We start from the raw sequence: 27,966 nt of genomic DNA, 5'->3' as shown, positions 1-27,966 counted from the left end.
GGGCAAGGCTGTTCTTGCTCAAAGCCTCTGCCAAAGCCATGGCTGCTGGCAACCCCGAGCACGCCCAGTGCTTGGAGCTGAAGAGCGAGGTGACTACCTGCCAGGGCCTGGGAGGGCCTCCACCAGCAGACAGTGTCTGGACGGTGCAGCTCAGAGAATACCCCACCAGCCGCCGGGGAGGGTGCTGCAACTCCTCCACCCCAGGCTCCTGCAGCCAGGAGGGGACCAGTGGAATCTCGTAAGTGTCCTTTCCCCACCTGCGGGAGCTTCTGGGCCTGAGACCTTGTACTTGGAAACTTCTGTGGGGATTTCTTTTCCTTCTTTCTAATAACTCAAAGAGCTAAATATGAGCTCCTCCCTGTTCTTGACAGATGGGCAAAAAGAGCTGTAGAGAAGTTGTGCTGGTGGCAAAGACAATGCTCCTTGAAGGTGATAAGGTGATGCTTTGAATCTGAAGTGTTATCTCTTTCTCTCTCTTTTTTTTTTGTTTTTTTTTTTTTTGAGACAGACTCTCACCCTGTTGCCTGGGCTAGAGTGCGGTGGCATCCACCTAGCTCACAGCAACCTCAAACTCCTGGACTCAAGTGATCCGTCTGCCTCGGCCTCCCAAGTAGCTGGGACTACAGGCATGCGCCACCATGCCCGGCTAATTTTTTCTATATATTTCAGTTGGCCAACTAATTTTCTTTCTATTTTTAGTAGAGACGGGGGTCTCTTGCTCTTGCTCAGGCTGTTTTCGAACTCCTGACCTCAAGCGATCCACCCACCTCGGCCTCCCAGAGTGCTAGGATTATAGGAGTGAGGATTACAGAGTGCTAGGGCCCTGGGCCCTAAGCGTTATCTCTTTAGAGGCCCATTCATTACTGAGCACCTGGGAACCATGGACTTGCAGCACCGAGTGCAATATGCCACTCAGGGCCCCTCAGCTAAGGATCTGACAGCCCAGGAAGGAAGATATGTTGAACACATGCAACTGAAATTCCAGAGAGGGTAAAGTCAGAGTTCTACAAGGGTTCAGAAAAGGAAGGAGTTATTTCCAGAAGCTGAGAATGGGAAAGGCTTTGATTTAGAGGTGGCAAAGGCTGAGCTGGTCCTTGGAGAAGGGATGCTGCCAGGGAGGACACCCATTAAGCATTGTCTGCCTCCACTGCAGAAGACAGATCAAACCTCCGCCAGCAGAACGGCAACGATGACAGTATCCATCTCAGACAGTGCCTGGCACATGGTAACGGTTTAGTAAAAGACTAGTTAATTCCAGTATGAGTCACCCTAGCTGCCCCACAAGGTGAGCAACCTGAGGGTGATGACCAGGCCTTATTTACCTGTGTATCGTCCCAAGCCTAACACAGAGCCTGAGCACACGGGACTCAGTAAAGGGTTGCAAAATGAACGAATGAACAAAAGAGGGAACCTCTTTATCATCCTCATAAATTACACATAAGGGACAATTTTTTTGAGAATGTGTATGGTTGGATCCTAGATGGGGTTTTCAAAGAAGGCTATGTCATTGCCAAAGGTCTTTTAAAAGGTAAACTATCATCTGTCCTTGAAGGTTTTAGAGGCCATCCTGCTTGAGGTTTGTTTTTAGTAAGCGTGCAAGCATTGGCTGTAGTAGGAAAAAGTCAGGCATTTTATAAGAGGAAAGAGAAGGTTGCCGGAAAACATGTGGCTTAGACCACGGCAGAACACACCCAGATTCCCATCCCAGCTTTGCTACTCCCATATGAGCTGTGACCTTGGGCAAGCTCTCCCCATCTCTGAGCCAGAACTTCCAAAAATCATAGGTGAAATGGTGAGAGTAACATCCATTGTCATTGTCCCACAGCAGAAAAAGCAGTTTCCAAAAACCAGGTATTTTTATTGTGTTTACAAAGAACCAGGTGTTCTTTCTTGAAGAAAGAACAATGGATCTTTGAAGGAGCCACTGGAACACATCACACTCACTTCTGCTCGGCCACCCGGGGCTTGAAGACCAGCCAGGAGCGAGCGGGGAGCTGGGCCCCCCTCGCTCCTGCTGGGATCACCTCATCTCCCTCGGTGAAAACACACAGTTTTTGAAGACTCCTTTTCCTGCTGTGGGACAATATTGGGAGGTCAGAAACTGCAAGTAGGACAACACCGCGGAGGTCACCTTGCCCTGTACACCCGTACCTCTTATTAGTCGAGGGTTAGAGTAGGAAACATAGTATTTTAAGCAAAAAAAAAAAAAATGATGCTAGAAATATATTTAACATTGCAAAATAGGGGCTTATACACTCATTAAAAAGCTTGGAGGGGGCTCTAGGCTGGACTTCCCAGAAACACGTCCCAGAGGTGGCCCGCCAGGGAGGCCTCTGCCTCCTCCACAATCCGGAAGGCTGAAGCCAGAGGACACAGTCAGGAATGTAAGGCTGCCTGCAGCTGTGTCCCAGGGGTGGGCATGTGCCACTGCTGCTGCAGCAGCTGCCTCTGGACACCTGGAAGCTGGAGCCTGGGTCACTCTACAAAACTCTCCTGCCAGCAGAAAACAGCCAGGGAGCAGGGAGATGGCTTCCACCCCATTTGACTTCCTATTCTCTATCCAGAACTATAGCTTCAAGGAGTCTGGGAGATGTAACTGTTCACTTTCCCGCCTCTGCAGCTGAGGAAGCAACACTAAAAGGCTGTGGGAGGCCACATGCGCGGTGGCTCACGCCTGTAATCCTAGCACTCTGGGAGGCCGAGGCGGGAGGATTGCTCTCAAGGTCAGGAGTTCGAGACCAGCCTGAGCAAGAACGAGAATCTGCCTCTACTAAAAATAGAAAGAAAATTAATTGGACAACTAAAAATACATAGAAAAAATTAGGCGGGCATGGTGGTGCATGCCTGTAGTCCCAGTTCCTCGGGAGGCTGAGGCAGGAGGATCGCTGGAGCCCGGGAATTTGAGGTTGCTGTGAGCTAGGCTGACGCCATGGCACTCACTCTAGCCTGGGCAACAAAGTGAGACTCTGTCTCAAAAAAAAAAAAAAGGCTGTGGGAATAGATCCTGACTGTCATCAACCCTACCCTGCCTACCTCAGTGGCTGTTTGAACACTGCTGGTGGCGGGGAGCTCACCCAGTAGAGATCTGAGTGCTTCTTAGAGTAGGGCGAGAGTCGCTGCACTGTGGCATCTGCCAGGTGGCCTTTTTCTCCTCACTGGGCGCTGTCTCCTCCCTCGTCCCCATGACAGTTCTTCCGAGAGGGGCAGGGTGTGAGTATGGCTGTTCTCGTTTCCACTAAGTCCTTTCAGGCTCTACTCCTGAGACATGGTTTCCCGGGCCTTGGCCACTTAGCTCTCACCCCTGCACATGTTTCAGTCTGACAAGACTCTAAAAAAGTGAGGAACTAGGAACCAAGCCCAGGAAGGTAAACAAACCCCGCCAGGTGCTGCAACTCTTCACAGGTCGGCCCAGGACAAAAAGTGTGACACGACATGGTTGCCAGGACAGGTGCAAATTGCCCCTCTCACCCTCTGCTAGTGGGAAGCAAATGGGTGCAGCTCCTTGGGGAGTAACTTACCAACGTCCACCAAAATTTTAAATCACATGCCCTTGGTCCACTACTTCCACTTCCAAGAGGGTATCCAACAGACAAGCTCTCATTTATGGATGAAATTAGGTGTGTACAAAATTATTCATTTCAGCTTGGCTTGGAGTAGCAAGATTGGACACAAAACATACTACTCACCAATAGAGAGAGCTGGGTAAACAAGCCATAACGCAGCCAAGAAAATAGTATGCAGTTGTTAAAAGATTGAAGAATGGGCCACATCTATTATGCACGGATATGCACAATCTCTCTCTTTAAAAAAATCAATGTAGAAGTAAGTTTAACACTGTAAAAATGTGTATGTATTTATATGCACACGTACATGCATATCTATATATGTGTGTATTGAGAGAGAAAGAGAGAATCTCTGGAAAGATACATGAGAAACTCTTAACAGTGTTTGCTTCTAGAAAGGGGTATTGGGAGTCCAGGAATCATAAGTGGGAAGATTTACTTTTCATTCTATAAACTTTTGTAATATTTGTATTTTTACTATATATATATATATATATATATATATATATATATAAAACTTTTTTTGATGAACTATTTATTTTAAAAAATAACCGAGCCCAATAGTCCAAGTATGGCATGTGTTCTACAGAGCAGAACGAAGCTCTCCACTCCCTCCTTCTAGATACCTTTTGTGTAAATATAGACTCGGAGCACATTGGGTTTTGTTTTTCCTTGGTCATTTACCCCATGCATCCATCCATCTATCCATCCATCCGTCCATGCATCCATCCATCCATCCATCCATCCATCCATCCATCCATCCATCCATCCATCCTTCCGTCCGTCGGCCTATCTGTCCATCCGTCCATCCATACATCTGTCTATCCGCCTGTCCATCCATCCATCCATCCATCCATCCATCCATCCATCCATCCATCCATCCATCCATCCGTCTATCCATCTATCCATCAGTCCCCCCACAGGCACACAGCGTCTCTACGCCAGGCACTTGCAGACGCGCTTCCTGCCAGCTCTTCCCCAAGAGGTTGGCTCCAGGGCCAAGGTCAGCAGTGACCTCTCTCATGCCTCCCTTCTCCCCTGCCTCAGGTGGCTGCAAACCCTGATCCATGTCGTGAAAGGCAACATCGGCACAGGGCTGCTGGGGCTGCCCCTGGCCATGAAGAACGCGGGCATTGTGGTAAGAGGGACTGGGAGTGGTCCTGACTTGGGCTCATTGTGGGGTGGCAATGTCTTTGGTGCTCTTACTCTTACCTGGAAGCGCACCTCCCTGAAGCCACAGGGGACATGGGTTAACATCAAGTGTGCTTGCGATGATTTCTCTCTCAGGAGTCCCCTTTACCTGCTGACTGTGCTGCACACCTTAGAAGCAGAAAGTCTGAGTTTGCAGGCTGCTCTGCTTGTAAGCTGCGTGAGCTCACCTGAGCCTTGGCCCTTGATTGCGGCTGTTTATTTTTAACAGCTTTACTGACATATCATTTACACACCATAACATTTATTTACTTTAAGTGTACAAGTAAGCAAATTTTCAGTAAATTTACGAAGTTGTGCAACCATCACCGCAGTCTAACTTTAGAACACATTGCATGGCCCCAGAAGGAAACCTTCTGCCCCTATGCAGTCACTCCCTCCCTGGCCTTAGTTTTCTCACCTGTAAAATGGGAATTGACAGCTTACTTGCGAGAAAGATTAAATAATGTATGTAGAGTTATTTTTGTAAACTTTAGAGTATTTGACGCTTGAATGGTTTCTGCTACGATCATTATTACTATTATTTTTTATTAATGATTATTTTCATCTCACTCATTCCCCATGCCAGGGGATTATGGATGGATCATAGGATTCTATAGGCCTCATGAAATTAAAGGCAAAGTTTAGTGATTCATATCTCTTTCTAAGAGGATCAACTTATTTCATGAAAAAGGAGTCTGGGACTCAAAAAAAAGGTCATAAGTTTTCTCTGGACAATCTAGTGGAATGGTGACCTTTTTCTTCCCTTTTGACTTGGAAGTCCATGTTGCCTGCCCTTAAATGCCTCCCCCTATCTGGAGATCAGTTTTGCCCCTGAAACCTGTCCTCTGCCTTTCTTCCTCCAGTGTCTATGAAACCTCCGCACACACCCCCGCCAGGCTTGCTGCAGGCTCTGTCATTGTCCTCTGTGTCACTAGAGGTGACTGGGAGTGTCTCCACATCCAGACCCACGTCCTCTCTAACATAACGTGCTTTCCTTGTCACGTTCTCCACTCCCCCCTCCCAGGCAGGCAGAGGCTCTTTCCGCAGAGTGGGTGAGCGGGAGGGTGGCGCCGGCAGCCCTGCCGACTCTCCACGGCGTCCTCCTGCCTGTCCACGTGGGACCACGTACACCCTTGTACCAATATTAACTAATAGCAAAGGGCAGGGTTCTTAATCCCCTACTGTATATTTCTGAAATATTCAGGGGTTTTTCAGTTTGCTTTTTTTTTTTAATAGACTTTATTTTTTAAAGCAGTGTTAGGCTCACGGCCAAGTTGAGCCTCCAGCCTCTCCCACCGTCAACATCCAGCAGCAGAGGGGTACGTTCCTTACAATCGATGGACCTGCACACCCTCACCCAAAGCCCACAGCCGACTTTAGGGTTCGCTCTTGGTGTTGTGCATTCCATGGGTGTAAACAGATATCTACCGTGTTTACCCAAAAATAAGACCTACCCATAAGATAAGCCCTAGCAGGATTGCTAAGCATTTGCGCAACATAAGCCCTACCCCAAAAGTGAGACCTAGTGACGGGCGTGGCTGCGCAGGGCATCTGCACAACCCGTGCATTTCGTCTCGGAGCGGTAAAGAAGACGAGCAGCCCTTCTCCTCTGCCCCATTGTGACAGCTACTATCCCAGAGGTGACCAGAAAGGTGTGGGCAGCCTCACCCACGAGGTCGGCTTCCCCTGTCAGGTCCTGGCCATCCTGTGCATGCTGCAAGCTGAGGCTTTGAGGGGAAAATAACACATCCCCTGAAAACAAGCCCTAAGGTGTCTTCTTGAGGAAAAATAAATATAAGACCCTGTCTTGTTTTCAAGGAAACATGATAATGGCATGCATCTGCCATTACAGTGTCATTCAGAGGATTTTCACTGCCCTAAAAATCCTCTGTGCTCTGTCTCTTCATCCTTCCCTTTCCCTCAACCTCTGGCAACCGCTGATCTTTTACTAACTCCAGAGTTTTGCCTTTTCTAGAATATCATAGAGTTGGCATCATATAGTACATAGCCTTTTCAGATTGGCTTCTTTCACTTAGTAATATGTATTGAAGCTTCCTCCATGTCTTTTCATGGCTTGATAGCTCATTTCTTTTTAGCTCTGAATAATATTCCATTGTCTAGATGTCCGTGTTTATTTTATTCACTCACCTACTGAAGGACATCTTGCCCCAAGTTGGGGAAGTTATGAATAAAGCTGCTATGAACATTATGTGGATGTAAGTTTTAACTCCTTTGGGTAAATGCTAAAGAATGCAATTGCTGGATCATATAGTAAGAGTATATTTCATTTCACAAGAACCTGCCAAACTGTATTTCAAGGTGGCTGTACCATTTTGCATTCATACCAGCAACGAATGAATGTTCCTATTGTTCCACATCCTCACCAGCATTTGGCATTGTCAGTTTGGCAGTGTTTCGGATATTGGATGTTCTAATAGATGGGTAAGTGGTAGCTCATTGTAGTTTGGGTTTTTTATTTTGTTGTGTGTTTTTTTTTTTAAAGAGACAAGGTCTTACTCTGTTGCTCAGGTTGTAGTGCAGTTAGGTTAACACAGCTCACTGTGAACTCCTGGGCTCAAGTAATCCTCCTGCCTCAGCCTCCTCCCAAGTGGCTAGGACTATAGGCATGTGCCAACATGCCCAGCTAATTTTTAAGTTTTTGTAGAGATGAGGTCTCCCTATGTTGCCCAGGTTGGTCTTGAACTTCTGGCCTCAAGCGATCCTCCTGCCTTGACCTTCCAAAATCCTGGGATTATAGAAGCAGCCATCATGCCCAGCCTCACTGTAGTTTTAATTTGCAATTCTCTAATGACATATGATACACAGCATCTTTTCATATGCTTATTTGCCATCTCTTTTGGTGAGGCATCTGTTCAGGTCTTCTGTCCATTTTTAAATCAGATCGTTTTCTTATTGTTGACTTTTAAGAGGGTAACAGTGCTTTATTAGATATATCTTTTGCAAATATTTCCTTCCAGCCTGTGGCTTGTCCTCTCTTTCTCTTAACAAATCCATTTTTGTCCCATGATTTTCATGCTCACGTAGCTACTCAACTCTCTTCCTTCTGTTCACACCCCCTCTGCAGCTGGGTCCCATCAGCCTGCTGGCGATAGGCCTCCTGGCCGTGCACTGCATGGGGGTCCTGGTGAGGTGTGCCCGCCACTTCTGCTGCAGGTGAGAGCTCCAAGTCCCTGGCAAACAGGACCTTCTTTGCTTTACTCTCACCAGCATGCTTTGCCCAGTCTCCTATACTACCTGTCTTTATATATCTACCAGAGCAAGCCCCTTGGGCACACCCCACCAGCCAAGAGTTTCTCAGTTTTTCCATCACAAAAGCAGTGTCCTTTTTCACTTTCCACACCATTTTAAAAATAATATTGGCTATGCTTTTTACACCTCAATAGGATTTCAAAAACTAAGCTATTTACATTTATTGTTTATAATAAATATATTTTTAAAAGGTCTGGACTTAACCACTCCACACTGTTAAAAGGAGTGACTTCTGGGGGATGAAGTGGGGAGGAGAATTAGCCTGGGATGAGGCAGGGGAGGATATGCATAGGGACATTCATTTTTTATACTTCTGTACATTTGGCCTTTTTATAATAGACATTAGTACTGCTATCCTTTTTTTTTTTTTAATTAAACGGAGGGGGGAAATTCACTTTCCTTCTCATTTCCTTGAAATTCTGATGTACTCTTTACCCTTTGCACTCGCCGGCTTTTTTCTCATTATCCTCTCGACATTATCCACACTCGACATCCGAGGGTTAAGGTTAAGGGTTAAGAGGATGAGCCTCTGCACTCCTGGTAAAAATCATTGCACTAAGGGTTAGTGTGCATGATAATTTTCATCATTTGCACGAAGACCAGCAATCTGTATGATCTCAGGGAAGCAGCAGGTGTCATGAGAAAATAACCGTCATGGGAGTCAAAAGACCTGGGGTCAGGTCTTGACTCTGCCCCCCAGCTCACTGTGTGACTTTGGACAGGTGCTCTGCCCCCTCTGGGCTTAAGTGTCCCCATGCGTTCAGTGAGTACATGGGGCTCTTTAATCCACTTGACTGATGGCACCAGGAAGACAGGGCCTTGCCTACCTCATTCACCCATGTGAACCTGTGAGCCTTGTACAGCTCTGACACTCAGTTGCCACTCACTAAATATTTATTCACAGTTAGGAAATGATTTCTGGAGCCCCTCAGGGAAATGAGAGAAGCACAGGCCTCCATCACTCCTGCCAGGGTTCCTACCACACATCCTTCCGCTCAGCCTTGTGCTGGGGGAAGTCCTGTCTTGCTCTCTCACCAGAACATACTTCTGAACCCGACAGTGTCCGGTCTCCTGTGCTCTCTCCCGCAGGCTCAGCAAGCCCTTTCTGGACTATGGGGACACCATGATGCATGCCCTGGAGGAGAGCCCCTGCACCTGGCTCCATGACCACGCCCGCTGGGGGAGGTACCCTGCCCTCTCCTGGCCTGCAATGGGGTAGAAGTCTTGCACATGGGTCTAGATGGATTCCTCTAGGGTCAGAGCCAGGTGCTTCTGGAATGCATAAGTATAGATGGGAAATTTGAGGGACAGGGAGCAACTTACCCAAAGGTATAGAGTGAATCATGACAGGGCTGAAAATCACAACTCTGAGCAAAGGTGTCGTATGACTGGTCAACTCCTGGTCCTCTGCCGCTGGACCACCCCGAGTGTGGATGAACCGATCCCTGTAGCTAACGTACCTAGTCCCCTTTCTCAGCAGCCAGGGGACATTTTGACAGCAGAGCTGTTTCCTTTTCTTCACCAGCTCTCCTTTCTCCCCCTCACCTCACTGCCACGAGTCTTTAGTCATTGGGCGGCAACAGATTGAACGATAAGACTTTATTTGATACTGCTGTCACCGTGAATACTAAATCATCCTCGGTTCGGCAAAGGTCCAGCTTGGGTAACACATTTACCAGCAATCACTTATAAGAAATGCACTTTGACACCACATTTCGTTCTAAGAGTGATTTGGGGTGCTCAGTGAACATGTCTGCTCACTTGTGTTGGCTCTGTTAACTTGTGATCTGTCAAAACAGAAAGAGCCTCGGTCCAAGGCAAGCTGGGCCCAGGTGCAGGGCTTGGCTGGTGGAGACCATCCAGCTCTAGACGCTGCAGAGCCAAGGCACAGAAGCTAGAAGGTGCCACAAGCCAAAAGTGGTCAGGATAAGGGGGTTCCTGGGCAGTCTGGGATGGCTCTTCAACCTGGACATCGGGGGGTGCCAGGCAGCATGTGGTGACCAGGGTCCCATTCACTCATTCATTCATCCGTCTCCTCATTAAACAATATTGACTGAGTACCCACTATGGACCACGCATCATGCTGGGTGCCAGGGAGATAGAGCCGAATGGAATAGACATGATCCCTACCTCAACAGAGTTTTTAAAATCTCATGGTAGAGACAGGAAATAAGAAAAGAAACAAATGTACAGTCATGAGTTAGAATAAGAGCTATGAAAGGTTGGAGAAACCCTCTCTGAGGAGGTGAAGTTTAAGCTGAGGGTTGAAGGCTAAGTGAGAGCCAGCCATTTGAAGAGGGTTGAGAAGAACATCCCAGGGAAAGGTGTGTGCAAAAGACTGGGGGTGGGAAGAGCTCAGAGGACTCCAGGAAACTGGCAAGGCATGCAGAGTAGGGAGGAGGAGAGGTGGAAGGGAAGAATGGAAAGGGAGGCGGGAGCCAAATCAGGCAGTGACTGGCAGGCAAGTTAACACATCAGAATGTTACCCCAAGAGCAGAGGGAAGCCCCAGCAGGGTTGCAAGCGAAGGAAGGACATGGTATAAGGAATAGTCTCTAAAAGATGAGTCCAGCGCTGGAGGGGCAGAGTGGAAGCAGCGTCAGTGCGGGGGAGGGGATGGCCAAGACCAGGCAGAGCGTTCAGTGTCCAAGCCAAGTCAGCAGGAGTTTAGGACAGAGCTCTCCTTCTCCAGGCACACGAGGCTGGGCAGCAGATGACGAGGCAGGGAGGTCAAGGCAGGCCCTCGTGACTCCATAACTGGGCACGAAGGCTCTGCTGGAAACATACCTGAACATGAGTGTGATGAGCCTGCCAGGGTGTCCCTGTCCCTTCTGGAGCTGGAGCAGGTCTGAGGCTGCAGCAGTTCCTCCTACCTGCAGCCGTAGGAAGCAAGGGTGCCAGGCAGGAGAGGTGAGGCGGAGGCTGATAACACCAGCAAGTTGGGTGGCCCCATATTCTCTTTGCCTTCCTTCATTTTATGACAAATAATCTTCTCCTCCCAACGCCCAGGTACATCGTGTTCTTCTTCCTAATTGTGGACCAGCTGGGCTTCTGCTGTGTGTTCCTTATGTTTCTGGCAGATAACCTGAAACAGGTAGGTTGGAGCACTCAAGCAGAAATACAAGGTGGTAAGAGATAGCCCAGCTTGAACTTTGAGCAGCTCCATCTGAATCCACCAAGATTGTGGAAGCCCGAACAATTCGGCCTTTGCTTTGGGCCCTCCAGGTCCTTATCTCTAAGCATCAACAGATAAAACTGAGCACACTTTTTCAACTTGAAAATCTTCACTATCTACCTGTTGGACAGGATATGTTCCAAACACCTTAATCTGCCTCGTAAGACCCTGGGCGATCTGATCTGCCGCTTCTCTGTGTTTCCTGTGCTCCAACATGTCTGAGCTACCCACCGTTCCCAAATGCATCCCGCCTTACCCAACCCTGAGCGTTTACTCGTGCTGTTCTTCCCGTGTGTGATGCCCTCTCTCCTCCACTCTCTGGTCTCCGCATATCCCAATCACACCCGTCCTAAATGCCCTCCTCCTTCGGGTGTCGTTCCCTGATCCACACAGCAGGATTACCACCTTATTTCCCCTTCGCAATTCAAACCTACTGTTCTATTATATGTGTAGTTTTCCTTGGATAGTTGTGTGTCTACATGTCTTCTTTTATACCTAGCCTGTGAGCTCGCAGAGGCTAGACAAGTTTCTCCAGCTCTCTTAAACCAGAGTAACTACTTGGTAAGTGTTTGTTAGGTGTGTATTTTCAGCAAATAGCTCTGCAAACTCTAGTGCTGGAAGAAATTCAAGCAACACAGCCCATAAGAAGGCAGGCTACGAAGCACTGTGTTCACTTGGATCCCATTTTTGTAAATGTATGATGGTCGCCTATATGTATGTACATATGTGTGAAATATAATATATACTCTAAAATAGCAGCAGCCGTTACCTCTCTGAAAGGAATCTACAGGTGCATCTTTTATCTTCATTTTTAAATCTTTATGGTTGATTTTTCCCCCCTCAGAACACAAGAGCAACACAGCTCTTTCTTAAACAAAACCAAACAATAGTACAGAGATTATAAAACATAAAAGGTCCCAATAAATCGTTCCTCTTGCAAAAACATACATTGAAAGTATGTGAATAGTGTTTCAGGATGTTTTCATTAAATATTCAAACATGCATTTGTAATAATCATTTTTTCAAACTATGCTATTGATGTGCTCTTTGCCTTTTTTCATGCTGAACACTATGTCACAGACTCAGCATAAGTAACTGATTCACCACATCCTCGTACCAAGCATTTGGGTTGTTTCTATTTTATTTTGTGTTATTCCTATTATAAACAATACTGTAAAGAGAGTCTCAAAAGATAATTCTGTTCTCTTTATATTTTCTCTTTGCTTCTTTATGTTTTTGACCATATTTTCTGTCATCATAGAACAAAATCCTTATTTGGGAAAGAAAAACAAGGAGGTGTCTAAGTCACCTCTCTGTCTCTGTTCAGAATTTCACTCATGCTCTCCTTCAGTTGATGCATTCATTCATTCAAGGAACACGTATTGAATATATACCATGAGCGGGTCACAGTGCTGGCAGTACAGCAGTGAACCAACTGGATAAGGTCCCTGCCCTCAAAACACTTGCACTCTAGTGGGGAAGACAAACATGTAGCAATAATCATTCTATAAAGTTAGACTGATAAACCCTATTGCAGAAATGGGCTGGGTGCTCGGAGAGCGGGGCCCGGTGGGGTTCGGGGGGGGGGCGGTTGTCTCTGAAGGCTGGGCAGTCCCTAAGAAGGGGAGGTCGGGCGAGAAGGAAAGTGTCCTGCAGAGAGGAAACCTTTCAAGGGTGGCAGGTTGGCAGGAATAGCTGGAGGGCATGAAGGTGGGGACTGGCAGGTCACAGCTGAGGCTCACATCAGCCTTTCTGATCCTTAGGTGATCGAAACAGCCAACGGGACCACAGCCGACTGCCGGGGCAGAGGGGTCGTGACCCCCACACCCACCGTGGATGCCCGCGTCTACGCGGTGTCTGCACTGCCCTTCCTGGTGCCGCTGGTGTGCGTCCGGAACCTCCGCGCCCTGTCCACCTTCTCGGCGCTGGCCAACGCCCTCATGCTGGGAAGCCTCGTGCTCATTTTCCAGCACCTCCTCCAGGCAGGTTGCCCAGCCCAAGCCGCCGCCGGGGGCCGTGTGGTCTGTGAGTGCACGTAGCGCAGAGGCCGGGAAGCCCACCCGCCAGCCTGTCAGCAACGATTTCCTGCAGAAAGCTAACTTTGAGGTTTCAGGTTGAGCTGTGTTTCCTTATATATGTGTCTGCATTGTTGGACAGATATACAGGTTTGGCACACAGAAAATGTCTTCCACTCTTTTCCTAAGAGAATACCTTTTTAATTTTTTAATGCCCCAACTTCATAGAAAGAGCATCTCTTCTCTCTCTCTCTGTCTCTCTCTTTCTCTCTCTCCTTGCTCTTCCATTTCCATTTATAATGCAATACAACCTGTCTAACAAAACAACCTACGGGAAATGTCTCGAGACATTTCTGACACGGTCTTACATTCCAGAAACAGTCAAATGTTAGACCTCACACAGACCGTTTAGAAACGAGAACAAGTGTCCACAAAGAGCATGTGAACTGGAGACAAAACCATTTCTTGTAACAGCTGCATTCATTTGTGTTCAGTTATCTTTAAGTATTTAGAGACTAATCCCATAGTTTTTATGGCTTACATATAGCCATTTTACTGAGTTTTAGTTACATTTTAAGAGTTGTTTGAGTATTGGGGGTTGATGTGTCATATGACATAATTTATCCCATTTAAAATAATAGGGACTTGGTTATCAGCTCTTTTGCACAGATAATCAGATTTTTAGGAGATTACTGATGTTAAGAAGGCTTTGTTTTTTCCAATAAGCAGATATTGTGTTATCACAGGGGGAAAACTGTAATAAGGACTTTTGTTCAACTCAAAGTAACTGGAGGGAGAAAGAGTGCATTAGAAGATTCCGGGAAGCGTCATGGAACAGCCGAGCTATGACAAGGACGCTGTTGCATTCAGGCTTTGGAAGCGACCTCAAGCCAGGGGCAGACAGACGCCTCCGACACCTCTGCTCAGCTCGGCTCTGTGTATATTGGCTTCGTTCCTCTCTTGATGTGAACCAGCTCGGTCCACAGCTTCTGGGTCTTGCATTTTACCATTTTGGCCACCAGAAGGAGAGTAATCCGGTGTTCTCTCAGGTCCCAAAATCCAGGAAAGGAAATCACTGGTTCCGTTGTTACCCACGAACCAATGCACTGCAGTCAGGGGAACGCCCGCCGGTGGAAACCAGACCTGGCGCAGAGGAGGGCCAGGTCGCTGCAGGAGTGTGGGGGAGGGGTGCTGAGCAGATAATCCTGCCGGCACCCATGGCAAAGCCTTGGAGAAATTGAAAGAAGTCAGGAGTAAAGACTGCACAGAGTCGATCCCAAGCCTTCAGCTTTGCTCTTGTACGAGGCACAAAAACTGCCCCCTACACCTGCCATGGGTGGGAAGCCATAAGGGAGAGTTCCGAGATGTGAGTCTGAGTCCTGGCTGTGCAACTCCCAAGCCGCGTGAGCCTCAGTAAGCCATGCTTTTAAAACAGGCTAATAATTGCTGCCTTGTTCGGCTGTTGTGGTTTAAAACTACTGGTGAGAACCCAGCAGTTCTTACGGAGGTGGCAGAGTTAGTGTAGTGGGTACAAGTACAGACTCTGAACCAGTGGCTCCCAACTGGGAGTGATTTTGCCCCCCAGTGGACATTTGGCAATTTTTGGAGATATTTTTGGTTGTCGCTGTTTCTTCTTTTTAATAGCCAAAAGCAAAGTAAGGACACAGAGGCTACATGCAGACTCCTCAGTTAGTCTCCACCTCCTGAGGACCCTCCTGCCTGGGCAACAAGGAAAACATACACCTTCCTGCCTTTCGCCCCGGGAAAGGGCCATTCACTCACCACTCCCCTGGCCGGGAAGGTTTCTCCCTCTTCCCAGACAGGAAAAAGAACCTTCAGAGACTCCTGCAGACCAGCTGCTGTAAATGTCCCGGAGGTCACCTGGTTGGCTAGTGGGTTTTCAGTGGTGTTCCTTTTCATGGCTGGTGTCTCTTTAAGAGCTTGTTCTCGAGCTGTCAGGCCTCATCAGATTCCAGGATTCTGCGTCCTTACAGAAGAATCAGAGATAGGACAGGACTTAGAAGTGAATTGATTAATTTAGTGGTTTCTCAAGGTGTGTGTTGCATGCCTCGGTGCTATGTGTAGTGAATTTAGGGGGGAGATGGATAAAGCTTGTTTATTTTCTTAATTACATACTTACATTATTATGTTCTCTTCTATTCGTGGCAACTAAGAATTGTATTGGAATGCTTCTTTTAAAAAATCAACTTAATTTGAAGATACTAACTTCATGAGAAAAATAGTGTAAGTGGCACAGAAAAGTTTTCAGGCGTGCTGTTTTATGAATAGTTCCACTTCCTGACTTTACGGAAGGAAAAACTAAATAAAGCTAGAGTGACTCGGCACCACAATTTCCTTACCGTTAAAGTGAAGACAGTAATCCCTAGTTTGTGGGGCTGTGGTGAAAACTAAGCAGGGCATTTAAAGCACTTAGCTCAGTGCGTGGCCCATCACGAGAAGGCAAGAAATATTGCTGTTTCTACAATCTTATTGGATGAGGAGCCTTGTTACGAGGATCTTCCTGGCTTCCGTGTGTAAGAGGCATCAGAGCAGAGGCTTTCTAAGGACCCTCCCTCTCCTTCCCTAAGCAGCCCTGGCCGTCGGCAGCCTCAGCCTCTTACTGACCCCAGGAGCCAGCTCCAGAGCCGGGCAGAGGGAAGAAGGCCAACTTCCGCCCCAGCCCCAACTCCCCACCGTACTTTACACATGGAGAAACTGAGGTCCCAAAGTACGTACGCTTGGTGACCTCAGGCCTGGAACTCAGCTCCCCCCCCCCAGTTCCTCCCCGAGTCTGGGGGTTTCCTGCTGCCTCTGTCCTCCTAAAGAAAGTCTGTCCGCCAAATGGTGAAGGGCAGCAGAAAGTCGAGCGCCGCTGGCTGCCAGCTGGCTGTTTCTCCATTTGCTGCATTTCTGTTGTGTTTTCTCAAGCCCGGTTCTGTGGTGACCGTGACCATTTGTCCCCGGTTTCTCTAACAGGAAATCCCAGACCCCAGCAGCCTGCCCCTGGTGGCAAACTGGAAGACCTACCCCCTTTTCTTCGGGACAGCGGTCTTTGCCTTCGAAGGTATTGGCGTGGTAAGGTTTGAGATGGGAGCGTGGGCCCCACCCCGGCGTGGAGGGAGGAAGCTGCACTGGCTGGATGAGGAGCACTGGCTTGGGAGCCCAACACACACGGGTTTGGATGCTGTTGCTTTTGTCCTTCCAAGCTGTGCCATCTGGGACAAGCTATTTAAAAAAAATATATATGTATCTCCGAGGCTCAGTTTTCTCATCTGTAAAATGAAGGTTAGAATACCTACAAAGCAAAGATGTTGTTGCCAGGCACAAAGTAAATCATGATGATGACTATTTTGTTTCACCGTCCCTTATCAAGTGTATGTAAAAGGATGCTAATGTGGCCAAGGGAGGTGGCTCATGCCTGTAATCCTAGCTCTCTGGGAGGCCGAGGCGGGCGGACTGCTCGAGGTCAGGAGTTCAAAACCAGCCTGAGCAAGAGCGAGACCCCGTCTCTACTATAAATAGAAATTAATTGGCCAACTAATATATGTAGAAAAAAAATTAGCCGGGCATGGTGGTGCATGCCTGTAGTCCCAGCTACTCGGGAGGCTGAGGCAGGAGGATTGCTTGAGCCCAGGAGATTGAGGTTGCTGTGAGCTAGGCTGATGCCACAGCACTCACTCTAGTCTGGGCAACAAAGTGAGACTCTGTCTCAAAAAAAAAAAAAAAAGAGTGTTAATGTGCTAGGAAAAATATCTAACAGAAAGCTATGGGATGTTGGGCAAATCTCTTAAGTGGGCCTCATTTTATCCATCTGTAAAATGGGAATGCTGAAAACCTCTGGGTGACAAATCCCTGATAACAAGTCAAACTACCTAAGCATTTATGGCCTTCATATTAAAAATTACTATTTAGGCTGGGTGCAGTGGCTCATGCCTGTAATCCTAGCACTCTGGGAGGCCAAGGCGGGCGGATCGCTCAAGGTCAGGAGTTCAAAACCAGCCTGAGCAAGAGCAAGATTCCGTCTCTACTATAAAATAGAAAGAAATTAATTGGCCAACTAAAAATATATATAGAAAAATTAGCTGGGCATGGTGGCACATGCCTGTAGTCCCAGCTACTCAGGAGGCTGAGGCAGTAGGATTGCTTGAGCCCAGGAGTTTGAGGTTGCTGTGAGCTAGGCTGATGCCACGGCACTCTAGCAGGGCAACAGAGTGAGACTCTGTCTCAAAATAAATAAATAAATAAAATTACTATTTAATCTGATATACCCTTACTCAGTACCTTTGGGTGCTAGAACGATTTTAATCCAGTATAAAAAAAATTACTTAAAAAGTCAACACTGAAAGGGAGCTTAGCAATGCTTTTCAAATATTTCTTATCTTCTGAACTCTTTGAATGAAATCACAAAAGAATACAATCTTTAAAACAAATCTGTTATGCTTATATAGCTCGGAAAAAATATAAATATATGCATACACAGACAGGAGAAAAATATGATAAAGCAAGCATGCTAATATTCGAGGAACTGGTGAAAAGTATTTGGGAATTCTCTGTACTATTCTTGCAACTTTTCTGTAAGTCTAAAATAATTTCAAAATAAAAAGCTAAATAAAGAGATAGATCAGAAATTTATCCCCAGCTGATGTAGTACTCACATCCATGCACGAATAATGAAACCAAGGGCTGGAAGTGCCATCCAAGAGCATATGGCTGTTAAATTCCAAAGCCAGGGCTTAAAGCTTTACCTTCTCGCCCCTAGACCAAAGCGTTTCCCCTCTCGATTCTTCTCTGGTCTTCCCCTTTTAGTTCTCCTTCGACAAGATTGTGTTATTCGGAGCTGATGCTCCAACATTACCACTCTGGAATGCAGAATCACAGCTCATAGACAGCTAGGGCTGCATTAAAGCATAAGCAAGTAGAGATTTTTCTAAATAACTAACTCACACCACAGATAAGGAAACTGAGGTTTCTTCAGTCCAGGTGCCAGTACAATCTCTACTTATTTTTCATCCGTTGTTCAGGAGCTGTCATATGTTCTGATATATAAGATAGTCTCCTTCCACCACCCAAGCAAAAGGAATCCAAAATTATACTGCAGCCCACACATCTGTTACTGCTGGAAGGTCACCTTCCACCTGACATTGAGATGGAGCTCCCCCTGGTGGGAAAAGCATTGAAGCACAACTCCTGCAAAGACATTCTAAGACACATTCTTACACAACTGTGATTTTCTGTAACAATAATAATATTAGATGATCACCAACATCCATGGGCCACAAGGCTACTCAGAGGCAGAACCTTCCTGAGCATGGAAGAGGATACTCAAGCATGAATGGTTGGGCTAGAAGACTTTCAAGGTCTTTTTAATGACTGATGTTCTAATTCAGTAGTTAGTTCCTTATATCAATTAGATCTGAAGCTAGCACTATGTCTTGGAGTTTTTTGGTTTGCTTTTTTCTTTTTCTCTTGAGCTTTCTGATGACTGAGATATATGGATTTAGAATAACAAACTGTGGGGAAACGGGTTCTTTACATAAGTAGGAAGCACTGTGTAATCATTTGTGCCCCCTCTGTTTGCAGGTTTTGCCTCTGGAAAACAAGATGCAGCACCGTGACCAGTTTCCACTTGTCCTCTATGGGGGGATGTTCATGATCATCATCCTGTACATAAGCCTTGGGGCCTTGGGCTACCTCAAGTTTGGGGCCACCACCCAGGCGAGCATTACCCTCAACCTCCCCAACTGCTGGTGAGTGAGCTCAGGCCTTGGAGCCCAGAGTTCTTATGGTCACTGGGCTCTAGGATGACGTGCAGGGCAGGGCTGGCTTAGCTTCCCTTATCAGAGGAGAGGAGCAAGGCCACACGTGAAGATCAAGTCTTTGGCATGGAGAAGACAGGCCAGCCAGGAAACTGCCCTGTGGAAAGAGGTGGGCTAGACAAATGAAGAGACCTGGATTCTTGTCCACCATGGCCACTAGTCCTCCTGTGCTCTGGGCAAGCTATTTCTCCTCTCTATACCCCAGTTTCCTTATCTACCAAGCAATGGCATTAGACTAAGTGATTTCTAAGTGTCCTCTCAACTTTAATTGATGTATCAGTCGAGTCTCTTTCACGTGCAAGTGACTGAAGTCCAATCCAAACTGGATAGAAGTTTTAAAACAAAAAGGAAAGAGTGATATTAATATATGTATGCCTCTAGCTTCAGGCACAGCTGGATCCAGCTATTCCGTGGTAGCATCTGGGCTCAGTCTCCCTCCATCTCTCAGTTTGTTCTCTCTGTGTAGACTTTATTCTCTTCCTGCACACACAGTGACAGGTGACTGCTAACACTCCCTCAGTTACAGGCCTTCCTCTGATCGGCCCAGTGTAAAGAAAATTTCTCTTTTCCGGAAGGTCCATTAAGGGCCTCTAAGGGCCTCAGAATGAATCTCGGGATTCATTCTGATCATCCCAGCCAGGGTCATGTGTCCATTCCTGGACCAAGCGCAGATGAAACATGCCGACTGGCTGTGCCTGGATCATGCCTTGCTGGGGGAGGGGACACCCAGAGCCTGGCGGCTGCGAGTGGGCACGGGGAGACTCCTGTTAACTGAGGAGGTAAATGCTTGCTGGGTCCCTCAATCCAGCCAATGTCCATTAGAACATATAATAATTACGGTGAGACCGGGCGCGGTGGCTCACGCCTGTAATCCTAGCTCTCTGGGAGGCCGAGGCGGGCGGATCCTTTGAGTTCAGGAGTTCGAAATAATTACGGTGAAATCTGGGGACCTCAAATCATTTGACATTCTTACCACCTCTCAGGAAGACAGGCAAGCCCTGGGAGCCGCTGGGAAGGGTGGAGAGCGGAGCATCACCATGGGGTAGCGAGCAGCGGCTTCTCCCGTTTGCTCGCCATCCTGACTTTCTAAAAGCACTCAGGTCCCCAGGCATAGACCACCCCCCATTTTGTTCTGCCCCCACTGTGTGCTCCTACGTTGCCATCCTCACTGGAAGTGTGCTCCGTGCCTGTGCATGGGGCGAACACAACAGAGAGTATCTGGACCGGAGAGGCTGGGGGGGGAAGTTCCAAGCGGTGAGTCACGCGTGAGCGCTGTCCTCCGGGAGACGGGGGTCGGCGTAAGGATCACGCAAGGTAAGGGTTATGGAGGTGCTTTGTAAACGCCACAAATGGGACCGGGCGATAATTGCCACTGCTCTGGCCAAGGCGCTTAGGGCCCAGGAAATACTCCTTCTTCTCCTACATCATTCTTATTACGGACAGGGATGGCGGGTAACAGAGGACTCAGCTGAACGCAGGGACGTTCTAGCCGAGCCTTTACAAAATGCTTGCGACTGTGATTTCTGGAGTCAGTCAGCTCTGGGTCTAATTCCATGTTCCCCACTTGTTAACTGCTTGACCTTGGAGATATTATTTCACCTATCAAAAGCCCAGCTTCCTCGCCTGTAAAATGGGATAATAACGGTACCTGCTTCGTAAGTTTGTAGTCAAGTAATCAATGTAAATCCAAGTAAACAGCTCAGCATAGTGACTGTCACGTAGAATTAACTTACTAAGTTTTGGTTCATATTATATCCCCCTAAACATGCTGTCCCATATGTGTCATTTCTTTTTCTTTAAAACAACAACAAAAAAATCTAAGCCAACATACATTTTTTTTCTTGTGTGTGACCCCTAATCGATTTTTGGCTACTACGGTAAATGAATGGCCTTAAAGAACAGAAATCCACGTTTTTTTTATTTCAGCATATTATGGGGGTACAAATGTTAAGGTTACGTGTATTGCCCATGTCCCCCTACCCCCTCGAGTCAGAGCTTCAAGCATGACCGTCCCCCAAGCGTTGCACATCTCACTGATTATGTTTGTATATGCCCATCCCTTCCTCGTCCCTCCCACCCGCTGACACCCGATAAATGTTTTTCCTGTATGTCCACTTAAGTGTTGATCCATTAATATCAATTTGCTGGTGAGTACATGTGGTGCTTGTTTTTCCATTCTTGAGATACTTCACTTAGTAGGATGGGTTCCAGCTCTGTCCAGGAATATACAAGAGATGCTATATCACCATTGTTTCTTAAAACTGAACTCCATGGTATACATATACCACATTTTATTAATCCACTCATGTATTGATGGGCACCTGGGTTGTTTCCACACCTTTGCAATTGTGAACTGTGCTATTGTAAACATACAAGTGCAGGTGTCCCATTTGTAGAGTGTCATTTGATCTTTTGGGTAGATGCCCAGTAGTGGAATTGCTGGATCAAATGGTAGATCTACTTGTATCGCTTTGAGGTATCTCCATATTGCTTTCCACAGAGGCTGAACCAGTTTGCAGTCCCACCAGCAGTGTAGGAGTGTTCCCATCTCTCCGCATCCACGCCAATATTTATTGTTTGGGGATTTTTTGATAAAGGCCATTCTTACTGGAAATAAGTGATATCTCATTGCAGTTTTGATTTGCATTTCCCTGATGATTAGAGATGTTGAGCATTTTCTTCATATGTTTATTGAAACATATTCTTTATTCTGTCTTCTTTTGAAAAGTTTCTGTTCATGTCCTTTGCCCACTTTTTGATAGGGTTGTTTGATTTTTCCTTGCTGATTTTCCTGACTTCTAAATAGATTCTAGTTATCAGCCCTTTATCAGATGTGTAGCTTGCGAAAATGTTCTCCCATTCTGTGGGTAGTCTATTTGCTCTCTTGACAGTTTCTTTGGCTGTGCAGAAGCTTTTTAATTTGATCAGGTTCCATTTATTTATTTTTGTTGCTGCTGTGATTGCCTTTGGGGTCTTCTTCATAAATTCTTTGCCTAAGCCAATGTCTAGAAGAGTGAAACCCACATTTTTTTATCTAATCTATAAATAATAAAGATTTAGAAAAAATTATAATAACTTGGATTTAATATTCTGAGTAATACACACCCATCATTAAAAAGAAGAACAGCAAGCATTCATTGGGTGCTCCCCATGTGCTAAGTGGTTTCCAGGCATGATCTCATCTTATCCTTATCATTGCCCATCTGCCCCGTGCAGACCCAGCCTGGGGGAGAGGAGTGTGACATGATCTGGCCTCCTGGAAAGGCTGGTGCACACACATCAACTCATACTCCATGTGGGAGGCTCTGCAACATGCGTGAGGACTGGTGGTTGTGGGAACTCAAAAGGAGGCGGATTAATCCCAACCAGGGACTAGGGAGGCATCACAGAAGCCTCTGAGACTTGGACAATGAACAGAAATGTGACAGATAACAAAGGGAGGGAAAGGGCATTCCTGGCGGAGAGACCAGCACGTGCAAAGACGCTGATTGTGAAGGTGGATCACGTGCTTGGGCGATGGCTCTGATTGTCTAGCGTAGTTACGACATCCAGCACGTGAGGGTGGAGAGGAGGGACAACATTCTCAGCGTGATAACCATACCAGACAATTAGAGCCACTGGACCTGAATAGGCTGGGCTTCGAATCCCAGGCTCAAGCTAGGAACTCTTTCTTGTAGGCAACGAGACATGATTAAAGGTTCTTTGAGCATTGGAATAACATTATCATTAATCTTTCCTCTGCCTTATGTCTGCTGAAAAGCAGTGCCATTTTTTCTATTCTCGATTAAAATTAGTCCCATGTGGTTAGCATTTCATAATCACAGACTTTCAGAGACCATCAGATCCAGCCCCTGCCTTTTAGCAGGTGCAGAGGACATCCCCATTTTTACAAATGAGACAAATAAAGTCCAGGGAAGTAAAGTGACCTAGATACGTAGGGGACAGAGGCTGAGTTAGGGTTCCGGGTCTCCTGAAACTCAATCTAGTAACTTTTCCAACATACACATCACTCACCCTCTGATCTTCTGCAAATTCAATTATGAAAAACGGAGAGGTGTTTTTAAAGTGCAGGCAGTTTCACCCACCTCACCACTCACCTAACAGGTGTCCCCGAAGGAGTTGAGATGGGAAAGGTGAACCCACGATCTTCTCTGTAGGTCTTGGCACCTTCATGCCCTTCCTAGAGTGAGCCTCTAGTGCCTGGAGATATGCAGCCCCTTAACACATTGCTGTATTTTGGGGTGATTCGTGAGTTATTGAAAGTAGTTTTGACGATTCCAAATCTGTGCTCTCCCTGAAATGCCCCATGGCTCCCCCGGATGCTACCAGTGTCTGCACATGGATCTTTCCTGATCCCCTTTGCCTCCCGCAGGTTGTACCAGTCTGTCAAGCTCCTCTACTTGGTCGGCATCTGCCTCACCTACCCCCTGCAGTTCTACGTCCCTGCGGAGATCATCGTGCCCTTCGCTGTGTCCCGGGTGCCGAACCGCTGGGCCTTCGTGGTGGACCTGGGCGTGCGCACAGCCATGGTCTGTCTGACGTGTGAGTAGAAGGCAGGAGACCTTGCTCCTTCCTTGCCCCTCCCCAGGCCCCAGGAGTTTGCAGGACTCAGGCCACGGGGACCTCCCTGGAGCAGCTGCAAAATTCCAGGCACAGTAAACATTCCCGGATTTAAGCCAAACCTCAGAGAAGCACATCAGTTAGGTTCTTTGGTATCAAGCAACAGGACAACTTAAGCTAAAACAAAGGGATGTAGAGGTGGCTCACAGACTCAAAGGAAAACCAGAACAAGTAGACACTGAAAAAGACAGGGACCAGGCAGAGCTTGAGATTGAAGTCAGAGGAATTAGGAGATTCTGCCTCTGGGATAAATTTCCACTGACTCTTTTCTGTTCTTCAGCCCAATGCTCAAGATGCCAATTCTATGGCGGGAGAGTCCAACTGCGCATGCTCACATGGTGGGCACGAAAAGTCAGGGCATTCTTTTTTTTTTTGAAACAGTCTCACTATGTTGCCTGGGCTAGAATGCCATGGTGTCAGCCTAGCTCACAGCAACCTCAAACTCCTGGGCTCAAGTGATCCTCCTGCCTCAGCCTCCCGAGTAGCTGGGACTACAGGCACGCATCACCATGCCCGGCTGATTTTTTGTATATATATTTTTAGTTTGCCAATTAATTTCTTTCTATTTTTAGTAGAGAAAGGGTCTCCCTCAGGCTGGTTTCAAACTCCTGACCTCCAGCAATCCACCCACCTCGACCTCCCAGAGTGCTAGGATTACAGGTGTGAGCCACCATGCCTGGCTATTTTGGTGTTTTTCTCTGAAATTTTTTTTAGAAAGATAAGGTCTTGCTATGTTGCCCAGCCTGGCCTCAAACTCCTAGGCACAAGTGATCCTCAAGTGAGCCTCCTAAATATCTGGGACCACAGGCTCACACCACTGCACCTGTCTCTGAACTCTTTGATTTGTAGTTTTATGTATTTAATTATTTTTGAAAATTCTTGGCCATTATTTCCTCAAATATTTCTTCTGCCACATTTTTTCCTCTTCATCTGGGATTCCAATTACTTGTATGTTAGGCTGTTTGACAATGTCTTATAGCCCTTGGATGCTCTAGTCTTTTTCACTCTTTTGTCTCTTTGTATTTCAGTTTGAATAATTTTTATTGCTCAATCTTCAAGTTCATAGGTTCTTTCCTTGGATTTTTTGAGTTACTGATAATCCTATGAAAAAAATTCTTCATCACTATTACTGGATTTTTATTACTAGTGTCTCCATTTTGTCTTTTTTTTATAATTTCCATTTCTCTGATGAATTCTCCATTTGTTCATACATATTGTCCACATCAACTTCAGAAATGCCACAAAGTACTCAAAAGTAGTTATGTCCTCAACTTCCTTTGCCTGCTGGTGTGGTGAGAGGCAGTCCTGGGGCTGGGTCTGTCTGTGACAGTAGCGTTTTGTAGAGGTCGACCAGGACTACAACCCAGAGATTCTCTGCTAGAATCACAGAATCTCAGAATTCTCTAGCTTCTAAGCTTGTAATTATGGAATCTTGGAAACTAAGATTCAAAAAAATTTTTCATAAGATTTTAGAGTTGAACTTTGGAGGTCGAACGCCTCCAGGGATGGGAGTTCACCAGCTCACAAGGCAACTGAGGCCAGAGGGAAGCTGCCTGCCTTCAGGCAGAAGAATGTAGTTAATGTCCACTAGAAGGAGGCCATTCCACATTCAGAGCATCACGGCCACAACAAAAGCAGGAGCTTCCTTCCCCTGCCTGTCTCCCATTCCCATGTACACCAGAGTGAGATGCCCACCAATCTGAAGAAGAAGAATGAAGATCAGCACACATTCATTTTCTTTAATGTGGTTTATAATGCTTATTAGGTAGATGATCTTAGTTTTTTCTTTAAAAAGGAAGAGATTTTTTAAAAAGAATATTCTCTAGCCTTCTTGAACATCCTTTCTTAAATTTGCTTTTCCAAATCTCTGTATGTAGTGCGGCCTGATAATGAGGCAGAATATCAGGAATTCTTTTAACTTTGCTAATCCTCAATGACCTCATCTGTAAAGTGGGATCAATGTCTAATCTGGTTCCCCAGGGGGCTTTACGATGTTATAACGTGATACAATAGCTAATGCTGCATCTTGGAGTGAGAAAGACAGATAGGCAATGTTATAGTTCAATGTCATTTGTAAAAATGAATGCATGTGTGTCCCCAGAGATGGGGGATAATAGTTGATCTCTGGGTGATGGAATTATGTATATGTTTGTTTTCTATTTACTTATGTATATGTTCTCATTTTTCTACATTGAATATAGTTTATAGAAAACTAAAGTATATAAAAACTCCAGAGTTCTATACAAATATAAGAAATGATTATCGTTGGTCCATGCAAAGACCCTAACTGAATTTATTTATTTATCTTCCCCTTTTATTTATACCAGTGGTTCTCAACTGGGAGCAATACACTGCCCGGTCCCACCCCCCGCCATCACCCCTGGAAATATTCGGCAATGTCTAGAGACACTTTGTCACACAAGGGTGGTAGTGTTACTGGCATCCAACAGGTAGAGGCCAGGATGTTGCGAAACATCCTACAACGCACGGAACAGCCTGCCACTTGGAAGCAATTTCAATCAGATACTGGCCCCAGGCAAGCTGATATTGAGTTAGAAAATGCAAATTTGATGTTATAGTTTAATTAAACAATATTATATTATAAAATATTGAATTTGTTTCCAATATTCTGCTGTTACAAATGATGCTGCAAAGAACATTATTGTATATGCATTCTTAGGAAACGTGGGGAGGTCGACACCAGGAAGTGGAGTATTTGGGCTGATGGATATTTCCATCTTTAGTTTTATAATTTTTAAAAATTTCTTTTAAGAGACAGGTTCTCACTCTTGGTCAGGCTGGTCTCGAACTCCTGAGCTCAAGCAATCCTCCCACCTTGGCCTCCCAGAGTGCTAGGATTACAGGCACGAGCCGCCGCGCCCGGCCCATCTTTAGTTTTAATAGTAACTATAAACCTAGCAATGTGGATGGAGCCTAAAAACAGAAATGAAATTGTTTTCTACTTTTTCTCGAATTTTCCTCTGGGCATCTGAGGAGCTGGCTATAAACTGGGCTTCTCGTATCACCTTCTTCAGGTTCAATTAATTTGGTGGAACAGCAAATTTACTGTCATTTTTGGCTCAGAGGACATTTCATTATTAAGACAGCAAAACCCGTAAATACCAACTTGCCTTTCCATGTTACAGATAAAGAGACATTCTCATTCCTGTCCTCCCCCTCAGGGTGCCACACTCCTAGGCACACCTCAGGGTTGGAAGGGACACGAAGCTCACGAACAGGGTGAAGAGAACCTGCTTCCTGTACTGCTTGGTAATTTTACAAAATATCAAAGGTTGAAAGATTTGTACTTCAGGGCTTATCAAATCCCTGCCTCGGCACAGCGACACTGAAGTTACCCTGTGTCTGCTAATAAGACTTAAGACCAACACTGCACAGCAGCAAACAAAAGAAAAGGTGTTTTTATCAGGGTCTTGGGAATTGCAGTTTAGCAGACACCAGTCTAGCAAGCGGCTGAGTCGTGTTCCATCGGGAAGGTTAGACAAGGGCTTAAAGTGTACATATCTGGAAGGTTTTAGCACAGCCCACAATTGATGATGGCAAGTTATCAGCTCAGGATGTCTTTCGTTGATGATCAGTCTGGTTCAGTGTAACTACCTCTCCAGGAGGCTGGTGATCAGGCCCAGTACAAACAATTCCAATCAAATGCAGCTGCTTTAACCATTTGGCCCAATTCAACAGGTCAAATTCCATCTGAGTGTGTATGTGACTGGAGTCCAGCTGCTCATGCCTCTGGCTCCTTTTTAGATACTTCTGACAGAACCATCTTTATTTTGGATTTTCTTTCATACCCTGCCAAAATATCCTATCCTCATAGAGAACTATCAACAGGACACGAAGATATCCCTCAGTGGTCCTGTGAAATGTTTTTCAATGCTCTACCATGCTAGGATTCTAACTGTAGGTGTGTTCCCCTCCAGGGCGATTGGAAACCAGATGTCTTCTTTCCCTACAGGCATCTTGGCCATCCTCGTCCCCCGCCTGGACCTGGTCCTCTCCCTGGTGGGCTCCGTGAGCAGCAGCGCCCTGGCCCTCATCATCCCGCCCCTCCTGGAGATCGCCACCTACTACTCAGAGGGCATGAGCCCCCTCACCATCGCCAAGGACGCCCTGATCAGCATCCTGGGCTTCGTGGGCTTCATCGTGGGGACCTACCAGGCCCTCAACGAGCTGATCAAGTCAGGAGACTCTCTGCCCTTTCCCAATGCCACTGGCATCTTGGATCAGTCACCCATTCCCAACTCAACAATTCCCTCTTCACTTCCTAAACTCACATTCTAGCCTTGTCTGAACAAAGATT

At 46.4% G+C, this 27,966-nt stretch overlaps 1 protein-coding gene across 1 annotated transcript; it reads left to right on the top strand.

The window, feature by feature from the left end:
- Window positions 1-38: 38 nt before the first annotated feature.
- Window positions 39-27,966, top strand: LOC105858025 (proton-coupled amino acid transporter 1-like). The gene is made up of 10 exons (XM_012740861.2): window positions 39-238; window positions 4,611-4,701; window positions 7,840-7,928; window positions 9,114-9,209; window positions 11,032-11,116; window positions 12,961-13,179; window positions 16,189-16,287; window positions 18,793-18,959; window positions 23,401-23,570; window positions 27,622-27,966. The coding sequence occupies exons 1-10, from the start codon at window positions 39-41 to the stop codon at window positions 27,945-27,947; spliced, it is 1,542 nt and encodes a 513-aa protein (XP_012596315.2). The 3' UTR covers window positions 27,948-27,966.

This window comes from Microcebus murinus, chromosome 21 (genome assembly GCF_040939455.1).
Source record: "Microcebus murinus isolate Inina chromosome 21, M.murinus_Inina_mat1.0, whole genome shotgun sequence".
NCBI lineage: Eukaryota > Metazoa > Chordata > Mammalia > Primates > Cheirogaleidae > Microcebus > Microcebus murinus.
This window is presented reverse-complemented; position numbering and strand designations above follow the sequence as displayed.

What these genes read in the sequence shown, in the direction of transcription:
- LOC105858025 (XM_012740861.2), top strand. Translation starts at nt 39, where the DNA reads ATGGCTGCTGGCAACCCCGAGCACGCCCAGTGCTTGGAGCTGAAGAGC. An exon ending in GACCACGCCCGCTGGGGGAG is followed by an intron (nt 9,210 to 11,031) that starts GTACCCTGCCCT and finishes CCCAACGCCCAG; the next exon opens with GTACATCGTGTTCTTCTTCC. An exon ending in CTCAACCTCCCCAACTGCTG is followed by an intron (nt 18,960 to 23,400) that starts GTGAGTGAGCTC and finishes TGCCTCCCGCAG; the next exon opens with GTTGTACCAGTCTGTCAAGC.